Raw genomic sequence first — 26,921 nt, forward strand, 5'->3', positions numbered from 1 at the left:
GCGGGGCCCCGCGCTGCGGCCAATCAGGCGGCGCCCGGACCCCCCGCCCCGCCCGGGGCCGCTGCCCCTGCCCGGCCGTGCCGGTGGGCGGCTGCTGGCAGCGCTGCCTGCCGAGCCGGCGGCGGTAGCCCGGGCAGCCGCAGCAGTGCGGGACCGCCGGCACCTCGCGCACGCCAAGTTCTGCAGCTCCCGGTGTTCACAAACTGCGAGAGAAGAGCAATATGCACCGGCTGCTGGGAGTGACGATTCAGAGGCATTTCATTCAGAAGGGTGATTTATTTTTCTTCGAGCACTACAGAATTACTGCAGGAATTTTTTTTTTTTTTCCTTTAAAGAGCTGAAGTATCTTAATGAGATAACTTGCAAAAATACAACTGATCATGAGCTAGACAGCATCCCCCTTTCTTTGATAGTTTACCTGATGTCTAAGCGGTGACTGGACTGACAAGAGAACTCTGCTGAGATCCCTTCTTTTCCTGCGTGTGTTCCTGCCACTGCTGAGGATTACATGCATGGCATAAAGCAGCACAGAGCTGACACTGTTTTTCCTTCATGCAGTCTTCATTACGTGGCATCTTTTTTTTAAGAGCTAAGGTAATTAAATAGCAGCAAAATCTACCAGGCTACAAAGGAACATTGCTTTTTCGCTGCCATAAATTGCCATTAGACAGAAAGATTTATGCTATGTACTGTTTGAAAACCTTCTGCTATCTCAAAGTTTAACCTTCTTTCACAGAGCTATAACCATCAAAGCTACTTAAATGAAATATAAAATAATAAATTTCACCAAAAGGCCTCTACTGGAAAGCCAGAAGGCTGATCAGAAAGACCTAACAGGACATTATTCATTAGTAGCATAAATATGGGCAAATACGGAGGTAGACACTGCTTCCCAAGCTAACCCCAAGACTGGAGAATTAACTTTTGGGCCAGGTTAGAAATTCTGGATTTTTATGCTAAAGGAAACAAAATTAATGCTTTTCCAAATAGGCTGGCGTTTCTTCCAGTGTATTTCATTTCCACATGCTCTGTAACCATATAGAATGATGAAAACATTTCCCAACATGAAAAAATTAATCAGATCACAAATATAAAGAACATTTAAACTAACCTTTTGTACCAGAAAGCAATCAGGCAGTGCTTCAGATTGACAGAAGTTATGCAAATTGGTTCCCTCTATTAGCACAACATGCAGCCTGAGGAAGGAAAATCTGTTAAAACACGATTCAAATTCCCAAGCTGACGGCAAAATTACAATTTGTGGTTCACTGTTCCCTTTAACTGGAGTTACAGGGCAAAAAAAGCCACCCCACTCAACTCCCCAGTACAGAAGGATTTTAGTCGGAGTGTGGTGTTCCAGAAGCCCCCTCATCTTAAAAAAGAAAATACCCCCAACCCACAATCCTTCAAGATTTACGCGGTGTGTCTTCACTGGAACCAGCTGGTGTAAAACTGGAGTGCTGGCCTGACATTGTTTCACCCAAATGCCAACACAGCCAGAAGGGGTAAGCATTCTGGGCCTTTTAGCTCGGTGTCTGTCAACGACTACCTGTTACTGGAACGCGTCATGAGCACAATTCAGATGGTTTCACTCATTTACTGAATGTGCACAGCAGCCGGGCCGCGGCTCGGGGGATGTTACCAGACCCCGGCCGCTACTACCGGGCAGCGCCAGTGTGCCTCGGGTACTCCTTTCGGCACAACGCCGAGTCCGAGTCCCGCGGCCCCTGCCCCCCGGGGCCGGACCGACGCTCGGACCCAGGAGCGCCACACGGACACGGCGGGACACGACCCCCGCTCGGCGGCGCCGGGAGAGCGGCTCCGCGCCCCGGAGGCCCCGCCCCTCGTCCGGGCCCGCCCCTCGCCCTGCGGCCCCGCCCCCCGGAGGCCCGGCCTCCGCCAGGGGGCGCCTGCCCGCTGCAGCCCCGCGCCGTGAGGCAGCGCGAGGCGGGGCGCGCGCCGCTCCCCGCTGCGCCGCTTCCGCGCCGGGCCCGCCCCGCCGCCCATTGTCCCCCGCGCCGCCCTTCACCCGGTCCCGGTGCCGAGTCACGGCCGGCTCGGCGCTGCTTGGGGCTGCAGGTGTCGCGCAGAGTCCGCCGGCCACCGCCTCCGCAGCGCCATGGGGACGGAGGGCGCCCGCGCCCTGCTGGAGCGCGCCGGCAGGCTCACCCTGCAGACCGGCAACCTGCTCAACTGGGGCTGCCTGCGCAAGAAGTGCCCGGCCACCCCCGGCGAGGAGGTGAGGGGCGGGCCGGGGCTTCCCCTCGGGGCGCCTCGGCGGAGGCTCGCCCTGGGGTGAGGGGGTCCGGGCCGGGCCACGGGCGGGGCGGCGGCTGAGGGAGCGCCGGGTGCCGCTCCCCGGGCGGTCCGAGCGGGGTCCGGAGCGGGGGTCGTTCCGGCAGGGCACGGCGTGGCCCGGTGCCCGTCACGGCGAGGAAGGGCTTTGACTCCCGAGCGATCCGCTTGTAGGTGCCCTCGGGAGGCGCGAGATGGTAATGGCAGAACAGGGTTTTGCCTGTTCGTTTTCGTCCGTTCGTTGTGTTCTACCCTGTTGGGAGGTCGGGCCCCCCGTGCCCCCGGAAGCAGTTTGCCCTGAGAAGGAGCCAGCCCAGCCTTCTGATCTTGGGAATAAAGGATTAAAATACTTACAAATTTAAGTGCTGTCTGTAATGGCAAAGGGGATCCTTTATACTTCTCTAGTAAGATAAAAATATGAATAGATATGAGCTTGCATTACAGATTATGAAAATTCTCTTTTCTAACCTGAAGTTAATTTAATTTCTTGGTAGTGACAGGTCTTGGGAAAAGTAGTCGTTGTCTTCTTTGAAGTGTAGAGCTGTTGTTCTTTGTTAAGAAGTTGAAAAGAGCTTTTTAATCACTACTCTAAAAGTATTGCCTTTAGCGGTATGTGTCAACACTTAGAACAGTTCTCATAAAACGTCTGGAGGTCCTGTGGCCATGAACTTCAGAACCACCGTATTTGCTGTTTTGTCATGACACAGTAATCTCAGAATGGTAACTTAATAATTAGAAAAACTATGGGTTTGGCTGATTATTGCTATATAGTGACACAGGTGATAACCTAGAAGTTGGTTGGTTGCATATTAATCATGCACAAATGGAAGAAAGGTCTGGGAGGATGATGTAACAAGAACGAAGAATTCATCATACTCTTGTTTAGCTGTCATGTGGTCATAACTTTTTTATTTGGCGTGGTTGCTCATTAAACTTTCTGTAATCTGTGTGAAATAGGGCTGGATTCTGTAACAAAGACGTAGCTGTATTGTGATGGGCACCCTTGTGTGAGTTGTTTCTGGAGGGCTGTTGAGTAAAGAGTGGCCAATGTGCATAACTAATAGTTAAGGTACTGAAATTCACTTGTTTACAGAGTAATCTGCTGGCTTTCCAGAGCTGATGGACTTGCAAAAGCAAATAATTGGTATTATTTACAATCAGCTTTGGACTCTTCTATTTAGTATAGTCAGTTCTCAGTGGCAGAACGTAAGCTAAAATTTTGCAAACTGTGAACCCCCGTGTTAGGGGATGCAGCTGTGTTTGGAAAAGCTGATCAACATATGGCCTGAGGGCAAGGGTGTGGTGTGCTTTAGAGTCAGAGGCCTGTGCATAGTAACTGCAGTAGAAATATGACCTGTGACAGTTGCAAAGCAGGAACATATATAAAAATTTAGTCCTGTCTCACTTGCCCTCAGAAAGGAGAAGATAACAATATAAATTGTATGAAAGTAGGATAAAGAGTTAGTTTATTAAAAGGTTATTGTGCTTAGCTATTTACTGAGGGGCTCAATTCTTGCCTTTTGGGTCGGGGGGTTTTTATGCTATTTCAAACGATAGAAAGAATGTATAGTATTTCTGTTCATAAAGTATTGTTCCTGTATTGTGTCTGTGATATCGGGCACTTCTAGTCCGCGCATGGTATTAGAGCTCTCTGAGTTAGGTGTCATAGGAAATGGCTGTTTAATGGTACACAAAGTAGGTGTGCACACTGTTGAAAGTGAAGTAAAGCAGCAGTTGGCAGAAGTGCTCCTGCCCGTGGCAGAGGACAGCCAGAGAGTACCTGTACTTAGCTCCTGGGATGGATCAAGGGGAAGCTACAGCACTGCTACAGCTGCAGCACTGGTACTGTATAAAATAATTTAGCTGATTTAATAGTTACATCTTACTATGTTCAAGAAAATCCCTGAGCAGAATCTTAGTTGAGTTTATTTTGCATCTGTGGATGAAGGAAAAATGCAAGTGTGGGGTAGGATCTGTAGGTTCCCCCTACAGTAATGAAGGACTTAAAAGCGTTAGTGGTTTGGCATAGTGGAGTAGGTAGGCAGTAAATGAGAAGGGTTGGATGCATCTTGAAAAGAGGAGTAATTAATACAATGAGTATTTAGTGATTGATTGTAAAGTTTAATCTCTACAATGTCACAGCACTTATGCTCTTATCTGACTACTTTGTAACTTAAGAATTTCTGCACAAAAAAGCAGAAAAAAAACCCCAAACCACCACCCCATCCTAGTTCTTGCTTGCTTAGCATTGTTCTTGCCTTTAAAGATGGCATGTCTGAGAAATAAGTGAAGTACAGTACTTGTATTACTGCTGAAACTCCGTGAAAGAGGAGAGAAAAACATATAAGTAAGCTAGTTTTAGCAAGTTTCAGATAGAAGCTGTGAAGGAAGAATCTCTTGTGGAATGGTGTCATTAGTTCAGCTGTGCAGTCTGTCCTACACACCTCTGTACTGTTCTGTTTGTGTACAGCTAGAACATACCCACGCTTCAGTGTGAAACAATGTTTTGTAGGTGCGGGACTGCATGCAGAAAACACTGACTGAGTGGAGCTCGAAGATCGGCCAAGACCAAAATCAGGTAGGAGAGGTGTTACACATCTTATCCATGTTACACGTGAAACCAGAGAAATAAGTAGTCAGTTACACTTCTAAAACTTACAGTAGCTATTAAATTTCTCTATAAGTATATGCAGCTCCAGATACCTTGAAGGAATATTTCTTAACTCCGCTTCTTTCCTTAATGTTTAGTAAATTTGGCGAGGTTAAGACATATCAATATAAAGAGAGAATCCTATTGATGGCAGATAAGACAGTTCTTAGCAAAATAAAAGCTGTGGTCTGTAAGATTTTAAATTAATTATGGGGCAAGTAAAAATAAATAAAGTCTGTGTACCTTAGAAGTTTGCTAGCATGCTTCTTAAAACTCAGTGGAGAATTCTCTGAACTATCGAGATCGCAGATATCCCATTTGGAGGGGAGCTCTGAAGCATCTGTTGTCTCAGAAATATTTCTGAAGATCCAGAAGTGGCAATTTTTTCCTTAAGAGCTAAAGACTTCCTCGTAAGTCTTAAAGCCACAGACATGAACATCTGTTACGATCCAGTTTTAAGGTTCTGAGAAATGCCTCTGCCCGAATTAAGGTGCAAACAAGACCATATGCCAGTGACAATAGTAAAGGTTTTATTTGATGGTAAATATGAGAGAGAGAGAGAGAAAGAACGAAAGAAAGGAAGAAAGAAGTCGAAAATAGGTGGCGGGGACAGAAAGAGTGACAGGGACAGAATAAGGAAAATATCACCACTCTGTGGATCCCAGCGATGTTCATTGATCCTCTCCAGCTGGTCTCTCGGTGGTGAAGGTCCCGCAGAAGGCACAGAGTCCCATGGGTGTACATGCTCAGGCTGGGTGAGCGTGTCGGCCACATCCCCCTGGGGTGGGGTCAGTCTCTCACAGCAGACTCTGGTCTGTTGCACCACGTGCAGTCCTGTGGGGCCAAGCCTCTCACGTGAATGTCCCGTGGATGTGCTGTGGGTGTGCCCTGTGGGGTTGGGGGTTCCACAGCTGGGCCAGTTTGTGTAATTGGAGGATGGGTGTTCACTGCCTCTCACCAGAGGTTGCACCATGCACCCAAAACCTCCTCCTCCCCCCTCGGTTGGGGGGAGTCTGTATAAACCTGGCTTCTGTGAGCTGTGCTCTCCCCCCCCACCCCAAACTCAGCTGGGGATAGTTGCAGCTGGTGGCTTTGGCCTTTTGTGGATGCATAACTTTCCCTCAGCCTGAAATGATTAAACAATGCATTTCCCTTTGTCTAACCAACAGTTTGACTTTCAGTTCAAAGTCCCACTCTTCAGGGAAGCTTCTTCGGTTATAGCTTCTTTATAATGAGCAAAACTTTTTATCAATGTTTGAGGCATGAACTATTTTCAGAGTCTGACAACATCTGACATGAAGATCTTGGTGTATTTGTCTACTTCTCTTTCACTTTTGCTTCTGAAATTCAACAAAACAACAATAGGTCCCCACTAAATTTATTATTTGCTCTGTGAAATATTAGCATGTTTCAGGGGAAAAAAAAAAAAAGGTACCCGAAAAACAAAACAACAACAACAAGAAACCTGAAAAGCTTTCCTGATTGGTTCTTTGGGTTTTGTTACCAGTTCTTGTGTAATGGGGGCATCGGCTGCATGTTGCTGCATTCCAGACTGAAGTGTGTGAGGCAGTTATTGCTAAATGACTTGTAGAAGAACTAATGATTGCTCAAGAAGCAATCAGAGAAAAGAACAAAAACAAACACTTGTCTGTCTGATGTAGTGATCCATTTAAAGTAAATTATTTAGTGTAAGCTAGGTTTTACTGTAAGAACACTTTACCGCCGTAATTCCAAATTCTCTCATGAATTATATTGATATCCAATCATTTTTTTAAAAAGTTAAGTTTTGTTTAAAATGCTGACTGTATGGAGTAACTCAAAGGCTCACTTGAGAATCTTTTGGTAGGGCAGCAAAAATTAGCAAAGCATTTTTGCTTGGGGCAGAGTGTTGTGCATGCCTGTAATATAAAGTCTGATGTAGGTAAAGACTTAATGAAGTCATCTTGTGCCAGCTGACATGAGATGTCAGCCTAATCCTAAATGAGGTCAGGGGGTAAAATAATTACTGTCTTAAATCAGTATTTTACAGCATTTTCACTGTAGGTTTTTCATAGGCTTCACTGAAATTACAAAATACTTCTTAAGCAAAGATGTTCCCATCCCAACACTCAAACCTCCTAATTCTTATGGGGTTCTTTTCAGCTCGTCATGAGGCTTTTTTAAAATGAGGTCCTTTGAATTGGCACAGCAGTCTTTTCACATCATAAAATCAGAACTACAAGAACTACTGAATCTTGTTCTCGTTCCAATAATTTTTATCAGTAATTTGCATTTTCTATGTTAGGGTCATATGGGGCCTTTCATATATCTTCATTATTCTGACCTCCCCTCAGTGATCAAGAAGCCTTGGGTTACTTTATTTCTGTCTTTGCATTTTTCTACTATTTTGTTTCTAACTGCTGTAAGGCACTCTTTTTTTCTTTTGTTTTTTCTTTCTTTTTTTTTTTTTAATTAATTAAAAACATTCTTCGGGAGCTTACTGTCTGCTCTTGACGAGTTGCTCCTAAGTGTCATGTACTTACTACAGGAAACACTGGAGGTTCTGGAATGTACTGTAGCTCAAGCTATAGAAAAAATAAATCCTGAAGAAAGGGATGAGTTGAAAGTATCAGGTAAGAACATAGTCACAAATCCAATGGCATGGAAAGGATTCATATGCAGTCATCAATAGGATATTCATACATGTTTGGGGTTTTTTTTGCTCTGTTTTGTAATTGCAGAATCAAATTACACCATTGCACACTGTTGTTCTTAGACATTGGCTAAGAAAGTCTTGAATTAATATTTCAGATTTTAAAGCAGCTCAGTATTTTTCTAGTTTAACTTACATCACCTCAAGATATTTTAAATGTATTTTGTGAGTCTTTGACATTTTTGAAGCAAAATATTACAGATAATACTGGAATTAAGAAATAGCATTGGAAGCACATTTATTTGCATAATTTTTCCAGGTTGAATATGATGAACTTGAAGGAGGCAGTCCAAACTAACACTAGTACATTTTGAGTCTCAGTAAGTTGTGAAGAAGTCTGTTTGTACTATTACATTTGGGGTTTTTATTCAGGTTGTTATGGTTATTGCTTTGTGTCTTGATGCTTTACAGCTTATTACATCATCTAACTGGATGATTTCTTGTTCTGAGATTGCACAACAGCATTGAAATTTAAGAGAACAGTGTCTTTATTGGGCAGTCACCTTCCAAAAAGTTGGGGTTTTTTCCAATTTTTTAAGTAATTGGTGTATATTCTAAAAACCTTTTACCCAAAAACTCATTAATAGTGTGTATAGCAAAAGTAAATGGCTATATATTAGTAATACCTGGCTTGTTTAGTTATTGATTCCAGTTTCTTTGAAAATAGCAAAGCTTTTCATCGTTGGATCAAACTCTTCATCAATCAGAGATGCAGTTGATCTAGGTAAGTGTGGAACTCAAGTTAGGATTTTTTTACTCTAGAACTTAGATGGAAAAAGTTCTAATTTTATTTCTAGGAGATGTATTTAGTCATTGTCACAAGTATATCCTGTTTTCCTATTAAGAGAGACTTAGGTAATTAAGTCTATTTGCACATTAGTTCCGTCTGTAAACTTATTAAATGGTTCACTGTGACCTCAGATCTGATTCCTTCCTCCAAGCAGGACCAAGTTTTTTTTCTTTCACACAAAACTTGTTAAAAAGTAAATACCACATGATGTTTTAATAGCAGGGATACAGCAGTTCTTGCCAGTTCTTGTTAGTTGCATTTAATGTCATGAATTGTGCAGTCTTTTAGAGATTATTTAGGAAATAAAATAATGCTGCAGGTAGCTGATGAAATAGTGAAGTTTTACTGAAAATGTCATACAATGTCTCTACATAAAGTTGTGTTGGCCTAATGTAGCAGTAATTGTGAGCAACAGTGAACTTTGCTACTTTGGAAGATTGTTTGGCTTAAGGGGTGATCAAAGAAGAAAGGGTCAGATATCATTATTTTCTGTTGATACCCCAGTTAATAGCCTATATATTGTAAGTTTTAGTACCATTTGTCAAACATACATTAATGGAGTCCTCCTCTAGAAGAAAATAATTAATACAGTTTGTTAGTTCTATTCTGTTTGCTGTGCTGAAGAGGCCTCATGACTTGCATTTTTCATACAGCTCAGTGACTCAGACTCCAAGACTTCCACTTTTCTCTGGCAAATTAAGTTTCTGTACTTGGTGTGCTTTTAGTCTAACTCCTCATACGTAGCAAGTAGTTTCCCTAACTCATGTCCTGTACTTGAGTTATAGTTCAGAGTGAAAGCTACAAATTTTAAAAGAAATTGAGAGTGAAGGAATAGAGAATTGTCATCACTGTCTTCAGAGAAAAATACAGTTTTAACATTTAAAAGGAGGAAAAAGCTTCATGCTCTTGTTCGTTTTCTGTTGATTTTTTTTGCTGTTTTCTTTCTTTCTTTCCCAAGACCTACAACTGAATCTTGATCTTTAGCTGTATGCTTGAATCTCTGCTAAAAAGGCTGTGTTGTTATTCTTGACTGCAGATACACTCAGAGTTTCAAATGGTGAATGGGAAGCTAGCAGAGTGAAGCAATAGGTGTGGCTTTTGCTAGATTTGAAGAGTCATGCTGTTTATGTTCATATCTGACAAAAAATTTTGCAGTGTCTGTTCTTTTTCCTCAGCGTGTTCTGCCCTCGGAGTTGCTCAGTTAGACTCAGTCATTATTGTCCCACCTCCTGTCGAAGATGGAGCTAACCTGTCCTTGGAATATTTGCAACCTTATTGGAAAGAACTTGAAAATCTAGTTCAGAACAAAAAGATTGTTGCCATAGGTACCTCCGACCTAGATAAAACACTGTTAGAGCAGCTGTATCTGTGGGCACAGGTGAGAACAAACTTCCTACTCACAGCATTTCTTAGGACAGAGTAACGGCTTGCTTTGTTGGCTGACACAGTATTATAAACTTCTGTTATAAGTGGTTTTACATACAAAATATTAATTAGCCCTGTTATTTTCAGTATTTTGTGGATGATCATAATGTTGTTCAAGGTGGGGGAGGCTCAAATATGATTGTTGTTTGTTCACTGTTCTTACATACTGACCAGCAGCAACTGGAAAACACAAGTCTGTTCAGTAGCAGGTTCTTTGAAGTACTGCAGGTTTGAGTTTTGAATTATTTTATACTTAGGAAGGACCATAAACAGTACTCTTAAACCTTCAGATTTATTCCAGTGACTCTGAAAATGTAGCTGTTCTCACTTTAAGCTGTGTTACAAAGAGAGGGATACCCCCTTGGAAAAATGGTGTTTGAATGGTAAGCTTAAACATAGAGGAAGACAGGCTGTGAATGAAGTGGCACAATACTTTGTTGTCCAGAGCAACTAACTCATAGCACCATAAAAAGGGTTGAAAGGTCATTTAGTTCCAAGCCCCCTGTCATGGACAGGGACACTTTCCACTAGACTGCATTGCTGAAAGTCCCATCCAACCTGGCCTTGAACACTTCCAGGGATGGGGCAGCCATCCAGCACTTTTCAGTGCCTCAGTACCCTCACAGTGAAGAATTTCTTCCTAATACCTAATCTAAACCTGCCTTGTCAGTCTAAAGTGATTTCCCCTTTCCTATCACCACATGCCCTTGCAAAAAAATCCCTCTCCAGCTCTTTTGTAGCCCCTTTAAGGTACTGGAAGGGACTGTACGGTCTCTCTGGAGCCACCTTCTCACCAGGCTGAACAACCCCAACTCTCTCAGCCTGTTCTCATAGAAGAGGTGCTTCAGTCACCTGATCATCTTTGTGACAGCAGTGTTTTATGTACACTGAGAGAGGGCAGTTGCAGGGTTTAATGACCACCTGCATGGTGATCATGAAAGCAGTTTGTGAGAAGAGAGAAAGTCAGTCGAAGAGCATCCCTTTTAACTTGATCTGATTCAAGCACTTGTGTGAAGGCATGGAAGATTGCAAATTAACTGGCTGATGGAGCCCTCCTTAACTAAAAACCCAAACTATGCTAAACCATGACATTCTTCCTTAATAAAAATGTATTTGGATTTTTTAATTTGAAGTCTTTTTCAAACTGACATCCCTATAATGCTTTTACTAGAGAGGGGGACAAAAAAAGCTGCTGCTGTTTTGGAAGCACAGCAGGCAGGAAGCCAGAGTGCCGTGGGTCAGCGCTCATCTTGCTGTGGCAGCGCCTGAAGTTAGATCCTACTCCTGTTTTGGGCTGTGTGCTGCAGGGAATTGCAGGTGTTGCAGCTGCCTATGTTAAGTGATCATGCAGAATTAATTAACCTTGCTCAGTATTCAAAACAATGGTCAAAGTCAAATTGTTCAAAACAAAATTTCTGTTGTAATAGAAAGCATGGTGGAAACAACTAATATAAGTACATTAGTATTTTTTTTCTTATAGAACTGTTTTGTTACTTTCAGGTGAAACCAAATAGTAATCAGGTGAACCTAGCTTCCTGTTGTGTGATGCCCCCTGATCTCACAGCATTTGCAAAAGAATGTGACATACAGCTCTTAACTCACAATGACCCAAAAGGTAAGACTTCGCCAGTTAAGAGAAGACTTCTAAGTGTGTTTATTCAGTACAAAATCAGGAATAATCTTTCCCCAGACTTCAAAGTTTGTTATATTTGAAGCCTGAACCAAGGATTCTAAAAGTTTCTCCTTTATAAAATATTTCTGTTAAGTTATTCCTGTTGCTTCCTCCCCTCCCCCTCCTTCTTGAAACAGTCTTGCAGCCTTGGATAATTTCTTGAAATACTTCTAATCAGAGAAAATAAAGTGAATAGAAGAACAGTCTACTGAGAAATTTGTACTATGTTTATTTCCACAAAATAAGGCCAGTAAATGACAAATGAAAGTGGACTTGGCTACATAGAAATGTTGATAGTCAGTTGATTTTTGAGTAGTTTGGTAATACTAGATCAGTAAAATTACTGTGCTTTAAGTAGGATTCTTTCAAGGTCGACTTCTTCAAATAACATTATTACAAAAAGAGTTGTAAGTTCTTCACTTTTTTATGCAGTGATTCATTTGCTAAATGATTGAACAAATGGGAAGCTTTCCTTTGAGCTGTAGAACTGAGTTACCAGCTCCCTACAATATTCTGGGATATAATACTAGTTTCTCTCAAACATCATCTAATCTTCTTCACTCTTAAGAACACCTTAAATATCTTGTTGGAGTAATACAAAGCCTAAACAATATTTAGTTAATTCCTTCCCTGCATTCTTGGTTATGACTAATTATTCATGATGATACTTTTTCTTCCTTCTCCTTTCTTTCCTCTTGACCCCAAAGAAAAAAGTATATGAAGCATTAATTATGTAGTATATACTTCATAGTACCACTTTACAACGAATGAATTTCATCTGTGCCTGAGCAGGATTTATCACTGCTCTAGCAGCACGCAAGATGAATTTCTATTTGATCTGACAATTTCCATGTCCTGTGAAATCCAAATGCAACTTGCAATATAATAAAAAGTCTCCATTGAAAGTCATGAAATGAAGGAGAAGAGGATTTGATAGAAAACAGCACAAGCTGTGATTCCTTCATGTGTTGTTTGCTCAGCCTATGTTTTCTGTAATAGTAAGCTGAAGAGTATTGAGACTGTTTTTTGTGAGCACTCTTCACCAAAGACATTGTTCTCTTGACGAACATTCCAGAGGAAACTAGGAAGATCTATACTTGCCTTCTTTTCCTGCTTTGTGGCATTTAAGCCCATTTTTCTTAATGTTTTCTGGGCTTATGGTTATCATGAGCCTAGTTAAGTGAGATACTGTAAATGCTGAGCTTCCAGTGACTGCAGAGGTATCTCTGAATGCTCTGTACTTTGCTGATTTCAGCCCTATATTTTACTCACCTCTGGTTTGTCTAGCTAGCTTCTCAAATTTAATTTTCATTTTCTCCCGCTAATGACTCTGCTGATCAGCTCCATTGGATATTCCATAGTCTCAGTTAGTTTTGTGGGAAATACTCAATGTTACATAAAAGTGTCCTGGACATTCATTTTGTATTCAGCTGCTTTTACCCTAAATGCATTCTGGAAGAGTGGATCTGAGGGTGGTACCACTTAAGATCATGACTGTAGGAAAAGGCTTCTCTTACTAAAAGTGTTGCTTTTTGCAGTTGTTTACGTGACTTTATTTTAAGCACAAATATCCCTTTTTAACTTCAGAATTACTTTGTGAAGCAAGTTTCCAAGAAGTTCTCCAGGAAAGCATCCAGAACGTGAAAGCAAACGAGTGGATTCCTTTATGGCTTCTGCGGTATTCAGTCATTGTTAAAAGCAGAGGAATTATCAAGTCCAAAGGCTATATCATACAAGCTAAAAGAAATGCATCTTAAAACTCTCTTTTTTTTTTTTTTTCTTTTTTTCTTTTTTCTTTTTTTTTTTTTGTAATGGCTGTTTAAATTTCTTTGGGATGGGGGAACATTGCAAATTTCTTAGAAAGATTTTTACAGCATTTGTAACAAACTACCAAAAGTTGTAATTATTCAATGTGATGTCAGTAGGAGTGTCTGTAGTGTTCTAACACTATTTTTCTTTCTTAACCTATTGATGAGTTCATTTAAAATATGAATGTTTTGGGGCTTTTTTTATTGAAGTTATCTATAGAGTAACAGTTTAAAATATTTTTCTTTTTATGACCAGTTCACTGTAAAAATTATCATTATATTTTAGCTGCCATTAGGTAGTATGGAGAAACATATTTTTTTGGTTTTTTAAAAAAACAAATTACTCTTAAATCATACTTACCTGTTGGGTACATATTTCAAGCATTCAAAGCCTAGCTTTTATAGAAAATTGTCATCTTTTATGATAAAATAACCCCAAAAATTAAGCTGGTATCCCATTACTTGATATGTATATATAGGTAAGTCAGCTGTTTAATTTGTGGGGATGGGAAAATTGGTTTATTTTTAATTGAGTGGAAAAGACTCCTAGGATTTAGAAGAAAATGCATCTTCCAAATTATTTTCTGACTGTTATTTGAATTCCTTCTGGCTTCTTTGTGCCTCAATACGCTTCATTAAGTGTTCGCACAAGTGTGACGGCATTTTTACTGTTTGAAATAGAAAATGTATTAATAGTGAATGTTCAAAATAAGATTTGAAAACAAGTGATGAAGAAATCTGTTTATCAAAAACTGAATTGTGCCTGTCTCCTTCTCAACTGTGGCTTGTTTTTTTGATGCTTGTAAACCACGCAAGCAATTAACCAAGTAGAACAGACAGTAAATGGTGATGCTGTTCACTAAAATTAATTACTTCTTTTGCAGTTGCCTGGGAAACCTGTTGCTTGAGTGCCACTCAGGGAAGATGAAGCAAGGCTTAGCTTGAAGTTAGGTATCTTTCTGATTGGCAGCAGTTTAGCACACTGGCTTTTTAATCCCAGAGATTGCTGCAGCTGAGGCAAGGCTTTTAGTTTAATGTAGTCTTTCTATCAAAAAGGCCTTTTCCTTTCCTTGGCCTTTAAATCAGAGTAGATAGCTAAAGTTCAACTTGTAGTTTAGCAGGAACTTTGATACCGAGTGTCTAAAATAACAAATTTCATTTTGATTTCAGACAGGGGCGTGGCCTCATACTGGTAATAGTCATTGACTGTGTTGTACATATTTTGAGATTTGGACTGTAAAGGAATGAATTTTCACCAACATCTTTCCAATTCTTCATATAGGGAGCAAGTGGAATTTGAATCCCTGTAGGTAGTGTCTGGAGTGTCAGCTTCCTGTAATCCATTCCACTAAGTTTAATGCTGGTAGTTTTTCAAGGTACCTTAGTCCTCAAATAGCTTCGTTTTAGTGGCAAATAGCAGGAAATTTTCTTCGCTTCTTCAGTTCTTTTGATAAATGAGAGAAACGGGGAATTGGAACTAGTAATGCATCAATAAAAGTTTGGATTTTTTTCTCTTAATTAAAATGTAGTTTGTTTTTTTTTTTAATGTTGCGCCAGTGTTTATTAGAGTTTAAAATTAAGCTTCCCTACCAGCTCTGTGTTGTGTGCTGATGATTTGACCTCTACCTGTGAGCTGTCTGTATTTGGCTGATTCTGTATTGTTTTAGACTTGTGATTGTGCTCAGTTTTTTATATGGAAATGCTACAAAATAGGAATTGTGCTAAACCAATGTAAAGGCTGCTCTGATGGGATAGTAATTTCTTTCCTTTCTGTAAACTGCTAATAGTTTGCTTGCTGTAGAAAAGTACCTTTTAAGACGTGGTATTTCTAGAGTCACCAGCAGCAAAACTCTTTATCAAGTTACATTATCTCATTCGTTTGGTTTGCATCAAGGTGGGCGAGATGAGATTTCCTTCCACGAGAAACCTGAAAGTTTCTAAAATTCGAATTTCCGTAGGCTTTCCAGTACAGCATTTTACACTGTCACACATTTTAAACTGTTTCAAGTGTCTGCACGCCGCGATTCCACCACGTCGTGGCACGTGTGCTGCGGCCGCGCTTCGGCTGCTCCGTGGGGCGGGGCCGCGCCGGGCCGAGCAGAGCAGGCGAGGCCGCCCCAGCCGCCGCTGCCCCGGACCCGCCTTCCCGCCGCGGGGCCCGGAAGGGCGGGCAGCAGGAAGGAAGGAAGGAGGGCAGGGAGGAAGGGGCGGGAGCGGCGCGGCGGCAACATGGTGAACACCAGGCGGGCGGCGGCGGCGGCGCGGCGCCGGCAGCAGGGAGCGCGGGCAGGCGGTGGCAGCCCCGGCGATCCCGATGCCGATCCCGCCACTGCGGCGGAGGTGAGCGGAGCCGGGGGCGGGCGGCGGGCGGGGGATCATGGGGCACGCGGCAGCGGGCGAGCGGTGCAGCCTCCGCACGGAGCGCGGGGTCGGCGCGCGGCCGCGGAGCCCGGAGGGGCGGCGGTGGCGGTGTCTGCGCGCCCGCCCGCCGTGCCCGTGCCGCAGCCGGCCCCGCGGGAGGGCAGCAGGCGCCGGAAGTCGTTAGGCCATTTAGCGGTGCGAGTTAAAGGTAGGCTTTTTTCCTTTGCATCACAGATGTTTTGGCATTTCTCTGTCACTTAAAATAGTATTTAGCAGATCATACCTAATTTTGCGGTTGCTGAGAGGCCAGTTTGTTCGTAAAAGCAAAATTGCTTTTGGACACCATTTTGGGGCACATTTTGACAGTTGATAGTATTTAGTGGTTTATAGTTGAGGAAGTCTTTGAATATTTCTGAACTCTTTTTTTGGATTTGCTTCCCCTGATAAATGACAGAACTTTTTAGAATTAGGAGATACTTGTTTATATTTCTTGAAGAATGTGTGTGTTTCTTTTCCTGCCTTGACCAAAAGACAGTAGAGAGATATGCAAGGGATGCTTTGTTAAGACTTCTCCCACACAGGGCTACACAGAGACGTGTAATATGTTGTCAGTTTAAGTAGGTTTATTTGAAAGGTTTCTTAATGATTTTTATAGCATTCTTTTTATGTAGTTATTTTATCTGTCAATACCATACTTTTTTTTTACTTCTTTTCTAGGTGGGATCCACTGAAATTAGTACTCCTGTGACTAGGAGGATGACTAGAAGAACTAAATCAGTTTGTAAGCCAGAGGTGATTCAGGAATGTCAGTTTGAAGAGTTGGAACATGCAGAAATGAAATCAGATGTCAGTGATAGCTCAGAGATGCAGATTTCTAGGAATGAGAACACAGCTGTTCAGTCAGCACAATCAGTTGCAGAACCACAGGTTGATGGAGATGTGTCAGAAGCAGAATCAAACTGCTCTTCTGTGTCTGGTCTCCAGACACCCTTGTTTGTAAGAATAACACGAAGGCGACAAATTGTAATTCCTTATCAACCAGATTCTGCTGATAAAAAAAGACATGACAATACAGCTTTTGTAAGTAAGTTAAGTAGGATTCTGGATGAAGATGATGTCTCTGAAGCTGAGTCTTGTTCCTCTGCTGTTTCTGGTGTCCACGTCCCTAATGTTACCACAAGTACAAGGAGCAGGCAAAGCAAAAAGAAATTGTGGCCAGACACAGTTCGTGAAGCCCAGACTGAAGATACTTCTGATGCAGAATCGTGTTGCCTAAGTTCTCATGTGGAACCATCTGTCACTACCAAACGAATTACTAGGAGCATGCAAATGAAATCACAAGCAGAAAATACTAAGCAGACTGAGAAAAAAAATGAATTTGTTTCAGAAGATGAGAATTTAATTGAGGACACCATTAAATCTGAGCCCATAATAATTTCTGATTCTACACCTACTGCAGAACTTGTCTGTGACACCGAAGATGCTTCTACCCTCATTGAGAGTAATAAAGAACCCAATTCACCTGAAAGTAAATGTGCTTCCAAATGTGCTAATGCAACCCGGAGTGAAGACACAAAAGAAGAGGTTTTAGGTGATGTGACATCCCATCTTACAAAAACAAAACAAAGTGACACTAAATCACCTGTGAAGAAAACAATAAAAAATACACAGTCTGTTGAGATAGACCATTCAGAAGCAATATGTGACCAAATACAAGAAGATAACAGTAAAATACTTGGGAGGGGGAGGAAATTAGAGTGTGTGGCTGTTTCTTTGACTGACTGCATGAGTCCTAAACAATTTCTAGAATCCCATGGACAAGTAGCACCAAGTGAAAGTAATGAGATTGCAGAATGCAAAAGGGCAGATACTGACGCAGATGCACAGCAGTCTGTCACATGTGCTGATAAATTGAGGAAGAGTAAGCAAGCTAGTGCAGTGAGCAGCCCATCAAAGGACGTGGCTGTTGCACAGACAACTGAAAGCATTGGTATAAGCAGGATGCTCGAAATTGGTGCAGACAGGGGTGAAGATCGAACAAAAGAACATGAGGTATCCCACAGCAGTGAAAAATCAAGCAGTGGTAATGACTCTGTTGCATTGTTTCTGAGCAACAGTGACAGTGATGACTCTGAAAATAGCGATGTGGCAGACATAGATACAGTTGATGAGAATGTGTGTCACACAAAGTCATATGAGAGAAGTCATTCCCTCAAAAAATCTTTTAAAAACGGTTCGCTGCATGTTGAAGGTCTTTTTGTAATTGATACTGAGCCTGGCACGAGTTCCAGCCAGAAGTATTATCTGGATGATGTAGACCAAGACAGCGATGCTGAAAGTAAGCATGAAGGAGGTGAAGAAGGTAAAGAATCAGATTTGGAAGAGGATGAAGAGGAATTGATAGATGAAGATGAAAAAGATGAAGATGATGATCTGTTGAAAAACAAGGTTGACGTGTAAGTATCTTGCTGGGAATAGCTAAAGAATCTGCATTTCATTTAAGCATATGCACGTTAGAGTATGCACATGAAGTGCAGAATATATAAGAGAGTAGTCTCGACACATTTATCATGTTGCTGCAGAAAATGGTGTTGCACATATTATAAAATAGGAATATGGTCCATAAATTGAGGGCTTGGGATTTTTTTCAGTTTTGTATATAGTAGGAACAGGAAATTTTTTTGGCATCTGGAGGCCTTGTATGTGTTCAGCTTAAAAAACAACGTGAAACTGGGTTAAACTGGTCAGGCTGACTGAATTGGTTATCCAGGTCACAGTTTTGTTAATTTTTTTTTTTTCCACTTGAAATGTAGATAACAAAAGGTCCAGTAAATTCCTTACACATTGCCTGATTAAATCATACTTTTTAAATAGTTGTATATAATTTTATGTGTTGGTTCTTGCTGTGCTGTGGATGGTGACACTTCAGGTGAAACTTAGCATGGAATCAGAATAATTTAGGTGAAGTGATACTTCTTGAGTTCTTGTAGTCCAGCTGCTGCTAAAATCCCTTCATATGTTTAAAGCTTAATGCTCATTTCTGTTGGTTAAATAAGTCTTAAGCTAGTAGAAACCTTCAGGTAGGCCAGAAGTCTTAGCTAAGAAAACTTAGCCAAGCATTCAGTGTGAAAGCATTATACAACATCAGTCACAGTTTGATAGAAAGTTGTTAAAGGGCTTGTATTAAGCATTCAAGCCACAGTAAATACCTGTTGTACCTCTTCAGATAATACCATCTTTCTCCATTGTAGTTCATAGCTTTTAAACATTCTTGTCATCAAAAACAGCCATTGTACATTGTTTGTGGATGCATTCCTTTGGCTGCCTGAATGAAGTAATGAAACAAATGTGAACAAACAAACTTTGAAATATTTCATAGAACCATCGGGGCTCTGAGGCATTGACCAGAACCCTCTGGATGCAACCATCCAACCACTTTCTTATCCAAGCTTAATAACTTTGTTCCTAGTGTGGTTTTACAGACAAAGACTTAAACATTCCTACAATGAATTCTAGTTTCTTCATACTTCCCATTAAGAGTTCCAGTATTTTTACCACCAATATGTTTGGGTTTTTTCTCTTTAGCTAGCAAGCTTGTCAATGTATAGAAGGATGCTGGTCATGAGTTCTTCTGGCAAGGTTAAGCAAATTTAAGAATTCAGTTATACAGAAGATTATTTAATATCTAAAATGAGAGTGCAGCATTAGAGTTAATATGACAGATTTGTGGAAGTGATTCTACAGGTATTTTTTAATTTAGAAGTTTTACTTCATATAATGGCATGAATCACCCTCCCCACTTGTCATTTCAAAATTACATATTCTAGATAACAAGACTTAAAATCATTGCAGAACTGAACCAAATTGGGAAGAATAAGAAAAATATTTTTTCTGTTCATCTTCCTCAGAGGACAGTAGAAGGTTTAGCTGCATGCATGTTACAGTGTTCTAATAATTAACTATTTCTCCTTTAGTTTACATCTTTCCAGTAGCATAGACCCTGGTTTGAATATCAAGAAGCTTGGAGGTTTATATATCAGTTTTGATGCAAAAAATCAGAAGCCTGGATCAAGTGTAATTGAAAAACCGAAGGAGAAGAAGAAGGATCGGGTAATGTGTTTACAATTATTCAGTTATTTGGGAGTACAGTAACACAAAGATCAAAGTTAATCTAGGAAGGTTAGTTTGTTTGATTTGAAAGAAGTATCCTTGCTATGGCTCACTGAGAACTTGCATTCTTTTTGACCAAAGTGTGGTTTTACATTTGGTTTTAATGGTGAAAGTTTAAATATACCTGACTTTTCAGAAACTGAAAACCAGTGCAAATTTCAGCATTACCTTGTAAAATAAACCAAAGTTGATTATACCTGGAGTTTTGCCTAATGATACACAAGCTTAAGGTCTGCTGACAAGATACTTAGTCCATAGCCAGAACGAATTTCAGTAAATAAAAGTCTGTAATGTCCCTAGTATAAAATCAGCAGTTTTATTTCAGAAGCACATACTGATGTAAAGGGAGTGTGTGATTTTTGTTGAGACTCTTTTCTTCGGCCCATCTATGATAGCCCTCTTTACTCCAGAGGATTTGCTATCTCACTTCCTCGAGAGCAAGTCAGCTGCTTTCTGTTGCTATCTAGTGTTCTGTTTTGAAGATCCCTACTGCTCGTGCATTGCATTAGAATGCATGCTTAGATTTTGCATGATTCCTTCAGTAGGTTCTGTAAATACAGTTAAGCAGTAAAATTCGTATCAGTGAGGTGACTCTCTAATGTTCAAAAAATTTCTTAACAGCTCTTGCAGAAGAGTGTAATAACCCCAGACTTTGAAAGAAAGGAATGTGTCCCACCTTACAGGGAATCACTTCACCAGCTGAAGAAACAGCGCAGGGTAAGTGAAGAGCTGCTAATGCCTCAAATAACAAAACAAGCTGTGGTAGAAAGCTGCATGCTGGGACTGTTTGCATATCCAGGCCTCACTGGAAATGGAGTGATGAACTGCAATTTAGTGTCTTCTTTGAACTGTCCTGTGAAAAGCCATCCTTTTGGTATGCTCAGTATATGCTCAGTACAAATCTGTCATTCATGCAGTGCTGATAACCTCCTTTACAATAGTGGTCCTAAAATACGTGTTTTAAAGGTACATATTTACATTCTAAATGCTTTATCCATCTTTTGCAGCGAAGAGTTCTTTGTTCTGTCCCATCCTAGTTGCTGAATGCAAATTCATTGTTCTTGGTATTACATCCTAGGCAGAGCGAGAGAAAACAGCAGGTGATGGCTGGTTTGGTATGAAAGCCCCAGAAATCACAAGTGAACTGAAAAATGATCTTAAAGTTTTGAAGATGAGAGCTTCATTGGACCCTAAGCATTTCTATAAGAAGAATGATAGAGATGGTCTGCCCAAGTACTTCCAGGTAAGGAAGCAGCAGAAGGTGGCATTGTACTGCTGAAGTTTTGAACAGCTGTTTAAGAATAAATCAACATAAAAACTACCTACAAAATAGGCATTATTAGGTAATTTCATATCTCAATTATTAAAGTATTTTGATTACTTGGCTGGAGTTTGCAGGAGTTTGCAACTGTAATACAATTCTGTATTACATATGTATATGTGCTGTTGATATTTTTAGTTTTGGCTGATCTCCTAGTAGTGAACAAATACCTTACAGAATCCATATTTTGAATGCTCGGAGGACTAGATTTTTACTGCTTTTTTGAAATACTGGCCTTTTTAAACAAGTGTGTAGAAAGTAATTGGCTTTTATTTTCTTACTAGCTAATACAGTTTTATGGCTACCTTTGTGATAAGCTGAAATTTTTGTTACTTGTAGCTCTCAGCTTTGAAATGGTTTGCATAAATAAAGAAATTACTATGGAAGCTATAGAAATAGGCGTCCGGAAGCTTTGAATAGTTAGCATGCTTGAGGAAATGTTTTAATTTCTCAGAATATTACCACTTCATTCTGAAGTGTGGAGGGTGTTGTATGTTTTGAAACTAGAAAAACTTAGACTGAAGAGTTCCACATAATTAGATCCATGTAGGTTTATTTTCACTGCATGAAACATGTACTCTGTGTATCTTTACTATTAACCTGACTTATGAGAGCTGACTGACATGCTGGTTGGAAAAAATGTGATGCATTTCAGGATGAAACCCTTGTATTAAATTAGCTGCTGTGTAGTCATCTAGCAAAACCACCAGAAGGAGAAACAGGAAAAGGTTTAAGGGGGTCATAAAGGTTTCCTTTCCCTTATGTTTAAAAGTTAAAAGCTGGATTTCATTTATGAGTTAGTGTTGATATAGCACTCCAGCATTGAAAACTGTAGTCTTAAAGCTCAGGCCTTCCTCTCTGCACTACACAAGGACACCAAAAGTGACTCTGCATACAAAACATGACTTAACTTATTTTGGTATTTGCACTTTTATTAAGCAACTGTCATTCTCATCTGCTCTGTAGGTGTCTTTACACTTTTTGCTGGGGATTTAAAAAAAAATGGCAAAATAATTCACATCTTGCTGTTCCTGTATTTTTGTTTTCTAGGTTGGAACTGTAGTTGATTCTCCCATAGACTTTTACCATAGTCGAATCCCTAAGAAACAGAGGAAGAGAACAATTGTGGAAGAGCTGCTTGCAGATTCAGAGTTCAGAAGGTATTTAAAAGTAGTTTTGCAATTCTAATATCCCATGTAAAAGAGGAGTATTTTTAACTCTGAAGCCTTTTTTGGTTTTGTTCAGCTTGTATGGTGATTTTTTATACTTCAAAGAAAAATTTTTAACCTTTTAATGCTTCCATAGTACTGCCATTTAGAAGGCCTAAGGAACAGGGGATAACTAGACTGAGAAAATGTGTATTTCATCTTCATAAAAGGGTGTTACCCAGCTTGGGTCATCACTATTGGCAGCCACTCTTAAAGACCGAATTTTTTTTTCTTGGCGTAATTGATAGAAAAGAGCAGCCTGTAATTCTGGGAATGTTGCTGTTATTTCCTTTTATAAATATGTCAGTCTGCCACCTGTCATGGGAATCAAAATTGTGCTAGAAGACTTACTTGAAGATTATGATTGGGTTAATGTCTGCATAACCTACAGTTTTTGGAGTAGTTGGTCCATTTTGGTATTGGTTATTACATGATGTTGATCTGCATTTCTCTTTTCACATAATGACATGTTTTCTTTGCAATAGTGCATGATTTGGGATTATAGATTTAATTTTGTCAGACTTGTAAATTAACTATATAAAGTTGGGAAGGCAAGTTACTATAGCTATTTCTTAAGTAGTTTTCTGGTTTGACCTGATTTACAAGGTATTTATTAGAAAGTAGTTTTAAAAATTAATGTATTTGAAATTTGATCAGTTAATTTATGTGGTAGCTAATTAAGGGCTCTAATCATACACTTCAGCATTAGTGTAGATACTTGCCAGATTTCGGTGTTGCATTTAAAAACCTCAGCAGTGCTCATTGCCCAGCGTCTGTTGTATTCATTGATGCAGGTCCCTAAGAGTCTGTGTTAGCAGAGCTAGCAATTCACATTCAGTAAGTATACCCTGCTCATGGTTTAGTATTCACCTCACCTCAGTTTTCAACCTGGAGTAGAGTAAGGTTTATTGTGGGAAATGAAGTTGCAGGGAGCTCTCTCACAGAGAGTGTGGCAAGAAGGCACTATAAAAGTGGGTGTAATTTCTTCATGGTATTGTCAAAATTGCTGAGTCTTCCCCTTATGAGCAGTAGCAGTGTTTCAGCAAACTGTCCAAAATATGATAGCATATGCAATGAAGGCCCCCCTATCAAAATTAATGACAAAATTCAATCGAATTTACTTCCAAAACTAATTTACCTGCATTTATCATTGATCCAACTGTTGATTTCCCTTCACTTATGCATAAGTGTATAAAATCAAAGAATCTGATTCAGAAAACATTCAGAAAACTGAGAAAACTCAGTTTGGAAAATAATGTGCATAGAGTACTGTCCATGTTATCTTTTCCTGAACTTTGGTTTGCCATGCTTAAAAGTAAATTATCTATTTTGTTCAGATATAATAAAAAGAAGTATCAGGAGATCATGAGTGAAAAAGCAGCTTTTGCAGCAGGGAAGAGGAATCGGAAGAAGAAGAAATTTCATAATTAAGAATTGAAGAAAAATACCAAGCTGGAACAACTTACTTGTTATAAAACTTTCTTGCAGAATGCTTTGGTTGTGGTGTTTTGTTTGGGTTTTTTTAAGATTGCAGGTCATGTGCATATTGAGGTTTAGGGAAATACTTGCTGTGAGAATTTGGTAGGAAACTTTAGGAAATTATCAGGTATCTAAATTTAAATTAATTTAGATTTTTTAAATTACTTTTTATTTTAATTAATATTTATGTTAGAAGATAATTATATGAAAGCATATAGTTAAATCTGAGTAGAAAATACAGCTTCACAGATTGTGGTCTTCTCAGGCTTCAGACTTTACATCAGTTAATTAGTAAATTCATTTTAAAGTTATATTTGTAATTCATCTTGGCACATATTGTGTGCCAGAACATATTTTTCCATGTCTTGTCAGAGGTGCTGCTGGCCAACACTGTAATAGAAGGTATTGAAAAATGGTTTGGTTGTGAAGGGTTTGTTTCAACATTGACCATAATAGTATAGAGAATGTCCTGGAATTCAGTGCCTACACATACACTTTTATATTCATGTGTGTACATATTATATATATTATTTAGAAGATTAAAATTACATATTACTTAATAAATAATATAAATAAGTAGTACTTATATCTAAAATTTTAACTGTCATATGTTGCTTTTATTAATTTTTACCATTTGATTATTGTCTAATGATATTTTTGAAAATAACTTGACATTGGCATCCATTATCTAGGGTGTGGTGTGCAGATTGTGTCTGTTAGCTGACCTGGCATAGTTCTGAAGGTGAACAAATGGAGTGAGTCTGGAAGGCCTCTGCTACCATTATAGAGCCAGAGATGTCATCGGCCCAGTTCCCCTTTACTGATGGTCACGACCTTTTGTGATTTTCAAAACTGCTGTGGTATTTGGTTGGTTTTTAATGACCTGGTCATTCTATGGCTGTTACAATTAGTGTAATTTAGTTACTGCCTTGTAGCAGAAAAGACGGATAGTAGAAGAAATAAAACTGGCACTACATTGTCTTAGGTGGATTGGGTGATTAGGGTGTAGAAGTCACTATCAGAGGACCAGTGGTCGATTATTTCCTTACCACAAGAAAACTGAATTTTAAAGGTTGCAGGCCTTAAGCAAGAAGTGCTTAACTATGTTCTTGACTAATATTTAACCATCAAGTTTTCTACTGAGAAGAAGTAGGTTTTTTAGGGATTAGTTATTTGTGCTGAAATGAGCATCATGGTATATATTGACCACCAACTGAAGTTTGAAAGAAATTTTTCTTGGATCCCTTTAGGGTGTTTTTTATCATCCCAAAGTTGACCATAATGTTTTACTACCAGAAACAGACAGGAATCTAGAGTCCTTGAAGAGTCTTCACTGCCTGGAGATGAATGGTGTCAAAGTAAAGCAAATTCATTGGGAAGTATTAAACAAGTACAAGTAGAACCGCCTGTCTCCAGGTCTCAGTTAATATGCACAGGCTATTTAATGCAACTACATTTATGCTAGTATCTCAATTCCCTGTAAATGATAAAAAAGCCAGTAAAAACAACTGTGGTGTCTTGTTCTCCAGCTGAGACATGGAATACAAAAAAAAATTAATACTGAACACTGATAAGAAAACAAGGCACCAGAGTAGTTGTAATTCTGTTGCATCCTGGGGTGTTCAAGTGCAACTTTGGAAAAGCAGGCTGTGACTTTGAAGGACCTTAAAAGAGAATGCAAGCTGTGGTGTCACACAGCAAGCAAAACACTATGTGCCTGTTGCTCAGGCTGCTCAATAGCTGCAGAGGTTACTTTGTGTGCAGCCTAACTAGAAAGGGATTTGGTTTGTGTTCTGTATCCTTTCCTTTTTTTGATTTGTCTAATCCCTTCAGTTTTGTCACACACTGTGCCCAGCAAGCGCCCGTGTTCTGTGCAGACGGGGTGAGATGTGCTGGGAGCGTTCCCAGGGCTGCAGGGTGGTACTTGCAGGTTGTGTTGGCTGGCTTTGCCAGTCACCTTGGCCTGAGCTCATGCCTCAGCCTCTGGTAGATGAGGCACTGGACTGAGCACCTTTCCTGAACCACCGGTTTTCATTAAAGCACAAACAGGGGGGCTTTGAAATTGGCATCAAGTGTAAGGTGCTGGAGAGAGTTAAACCCAGATGCACCATGTGATTGCCTGTGCTTATCAGATTTCTCTGAAAACACATAAAAACTTACGTGAAGTTTTGCCTATCAGTTGCAAGTAGTATTTTCTTTTAATGGCTGTCAAATATTTGTGTTAACTTTTAATTCTGCCTTTACTGAGTGTGATGGTTAATGTGCCTGATCGTGTGTTTCATTTTCAGATTTTCTTTTATTGCTTTTAAATAAGCATTATTACAGTTGGAAAGTTACACCTGCAGGATTAAAAATAATTTATCAAGAAAACCCCACAAATTTATTAATTCAGGAATAATGGTCAGATTAATTTATTCCATTCTGAGCAAAATCAAAGTGGTTTGTTTATTGCTGCTACTATTCTGTTTTACCACCTAATTTGATTGCTGTATTTAAAATGGCTCTTCATCTTCTATCTGTAGGTATGTGTAAGTCAGAAAAGATGGTGTTAATTACGGTGTTCTGTTGACTGCGTTTTGAGGGCTTATTTCGTTGCTTGAAAGTAACCAGAAATGTATCACGGTGACCCATTGTTACTGAAGTGCCTCCAGGAAAGAGAGAGTCTTGCTTTTTCAAGTAATATTACTTTCCGTCCTGGAAGCGTAGCGGCTCCACTGGGCTGGTTGTCGGTTCTGACCGCTCTGGCCGAGCTCGGGCCGGAGGAGCAGGAGCAGAGCCCTGAGGGCGGCGGCGGGCCCGGGAGGAGACGGAGCAGAGCCCTTCTCCCGCTGCCTGAGGGCGGCGGCGGGCCCGGGAGGAGACGGAGCGGAGCCCTTCTCCCGCTGCCTGAGGGCGGCGGCGGGCCCGGGAGGAGACGGAGCGGAGCCCTTCTCCCGCTGCCTGAGGGCGGCGGCGGGCCCGGGAGGAGACGGAGCGGAGCCCTTCTCCCGCTGCCTGAGGGCGGCGGCGGGCCCGGGAGGAGACGGAGCGGAGCCCTTCTCCCGCTGCCT

At 40.5% G+C, this 26,921-nt stretch overlaps 2 protein-coding genes across 3 annotated transcripts; both read left to right on the forward strand.

The window, feature by feature from the left end:
* Positions 1 to 1,399: 1,399 nt before the first annotated feature.
* On the forward strand, positions 1,400 to 14,850 carry GCLM (glutamate-cysteine ligase modifier subunit). 2 transcript variants are annotated; one of them, XM_032117785.1, is made up of 7 exons: positions 1,400 to 1,505; positions 4,808 to 4,873; positions 7,473 to 7,557; positions 8,305 to 8,361; positions 9,603 to 9,805; positions 11,353 to 11,467; positions 13,112 to 14,850. In XM_032117785.1, the coding sequence occupies exons 1-7, from the start codon at positions 1,485 to 1,487 to the stop codon at positions 13,279 to 13,281; spliced, it is 717 nt and encodes a 238-aa protein (XP_031973676.1). In that variant the 5' UTR covers positions 1,400 to 1,484; the 3' UTR covers positions 13,282 to 14,850. The 2 variants fall into 2 exon arrangements, with proteins under 2 accessions (XP_031973676.1, XP_031973675.1); XM_032117784.1 differs by lacking the exon at positions 1,400 to 1,505 and adding an exon at positions 1,991 to 2,239.
* A 678-nt stretch (positions 14,851 to 15,528) lies between these two features.
* DNTTIP2 (deoxynucleotidyltransferase terminal interacting protein 2) lies at positions 15,529 to 25,380 on the forward strand. The gene is made up of 7 exons (XM_032117780.1): positions 15,529 to 15,672; positions 16,411 to 18,149; positions 19,668 to 19,803; positions 20,485 to 20,580; positions 20,942 to 21,106; positions 22,235 to 22,344; positions 23,730 to 25,380. Exons 1-7 carry the CDS (start codon positions 15,562 to 15,564, stop codon positions 23,821 to 23,823), a joined length of 2,451 nt encoding a protein of 816 aa, XP_031973671.1. The 5' UTR covers positions 15,529 to 15,561; the 3' UTR covers positions 23,824 to 25,380.
* The last annotated feature ends 1,541 nt before the right edge of the window (positions 25,381 to 26,921 follow it).

This window comes from Corvus moneduloides, chromosome 9, assembly GCF_009650955.1.
Source record: "Corvus moneduloides isolate bCorMon1 chromosome 9, bCorMon1.pri, whole genome shotgun sequence".
Classification (NCBI taxonomy): Eukaryota; Metazoa; Chordata; class Aves; order Passeriformes; family Corvidae; genus Corvus; species Corvus moneduloides.

Bases quoted from the DNA above. Each gene is read 5' to 3' on its own strand.
- GCLM (XM_032117784.1), top strand. From the start codon at position 2,120: ATGGGGACGGAGGGCGCCCGCGCCCTGCTGGAGCGCGCCGGCAGGCTC. The intron at 4,874-7,472 runs GTAGGAGAGGTG...TACTTACTACAG, and splicing joins TCGGCCAAGACCAAAATCAG to GAAACACTGGAGGTTCTGGA. The intron at 11,468-13,111 runs GTAAGACTTCGC...TTTTAACTTCAG, and splicing joins AACTCACAATGACCCAAAAG to AATTACTTTGTGAAGCAAGT.
- DNTTIP2 (XM_032117780.1), top strand. From the start codon at position 15,562: ATGGTGAACACCAGGCGGGCGGCGGCGGCGGCGCGGCGCCGGCAGCAG. The intron at 15,673-16,410 runs GTGAGCGGAGCC...CTTCTTTTCTAG, and splicing joins ATCCCGCCACTGCGGCGGAG to GTGGGATCCACTGAAATTAG. The intron at 20,581-20,941 runs GTAAGTGAAGAG...ATTACATCCTAG, and splicing joins AGCTGAAGAAACAGCGCAGG to GCAGAGCGAGAGAAAACAGC.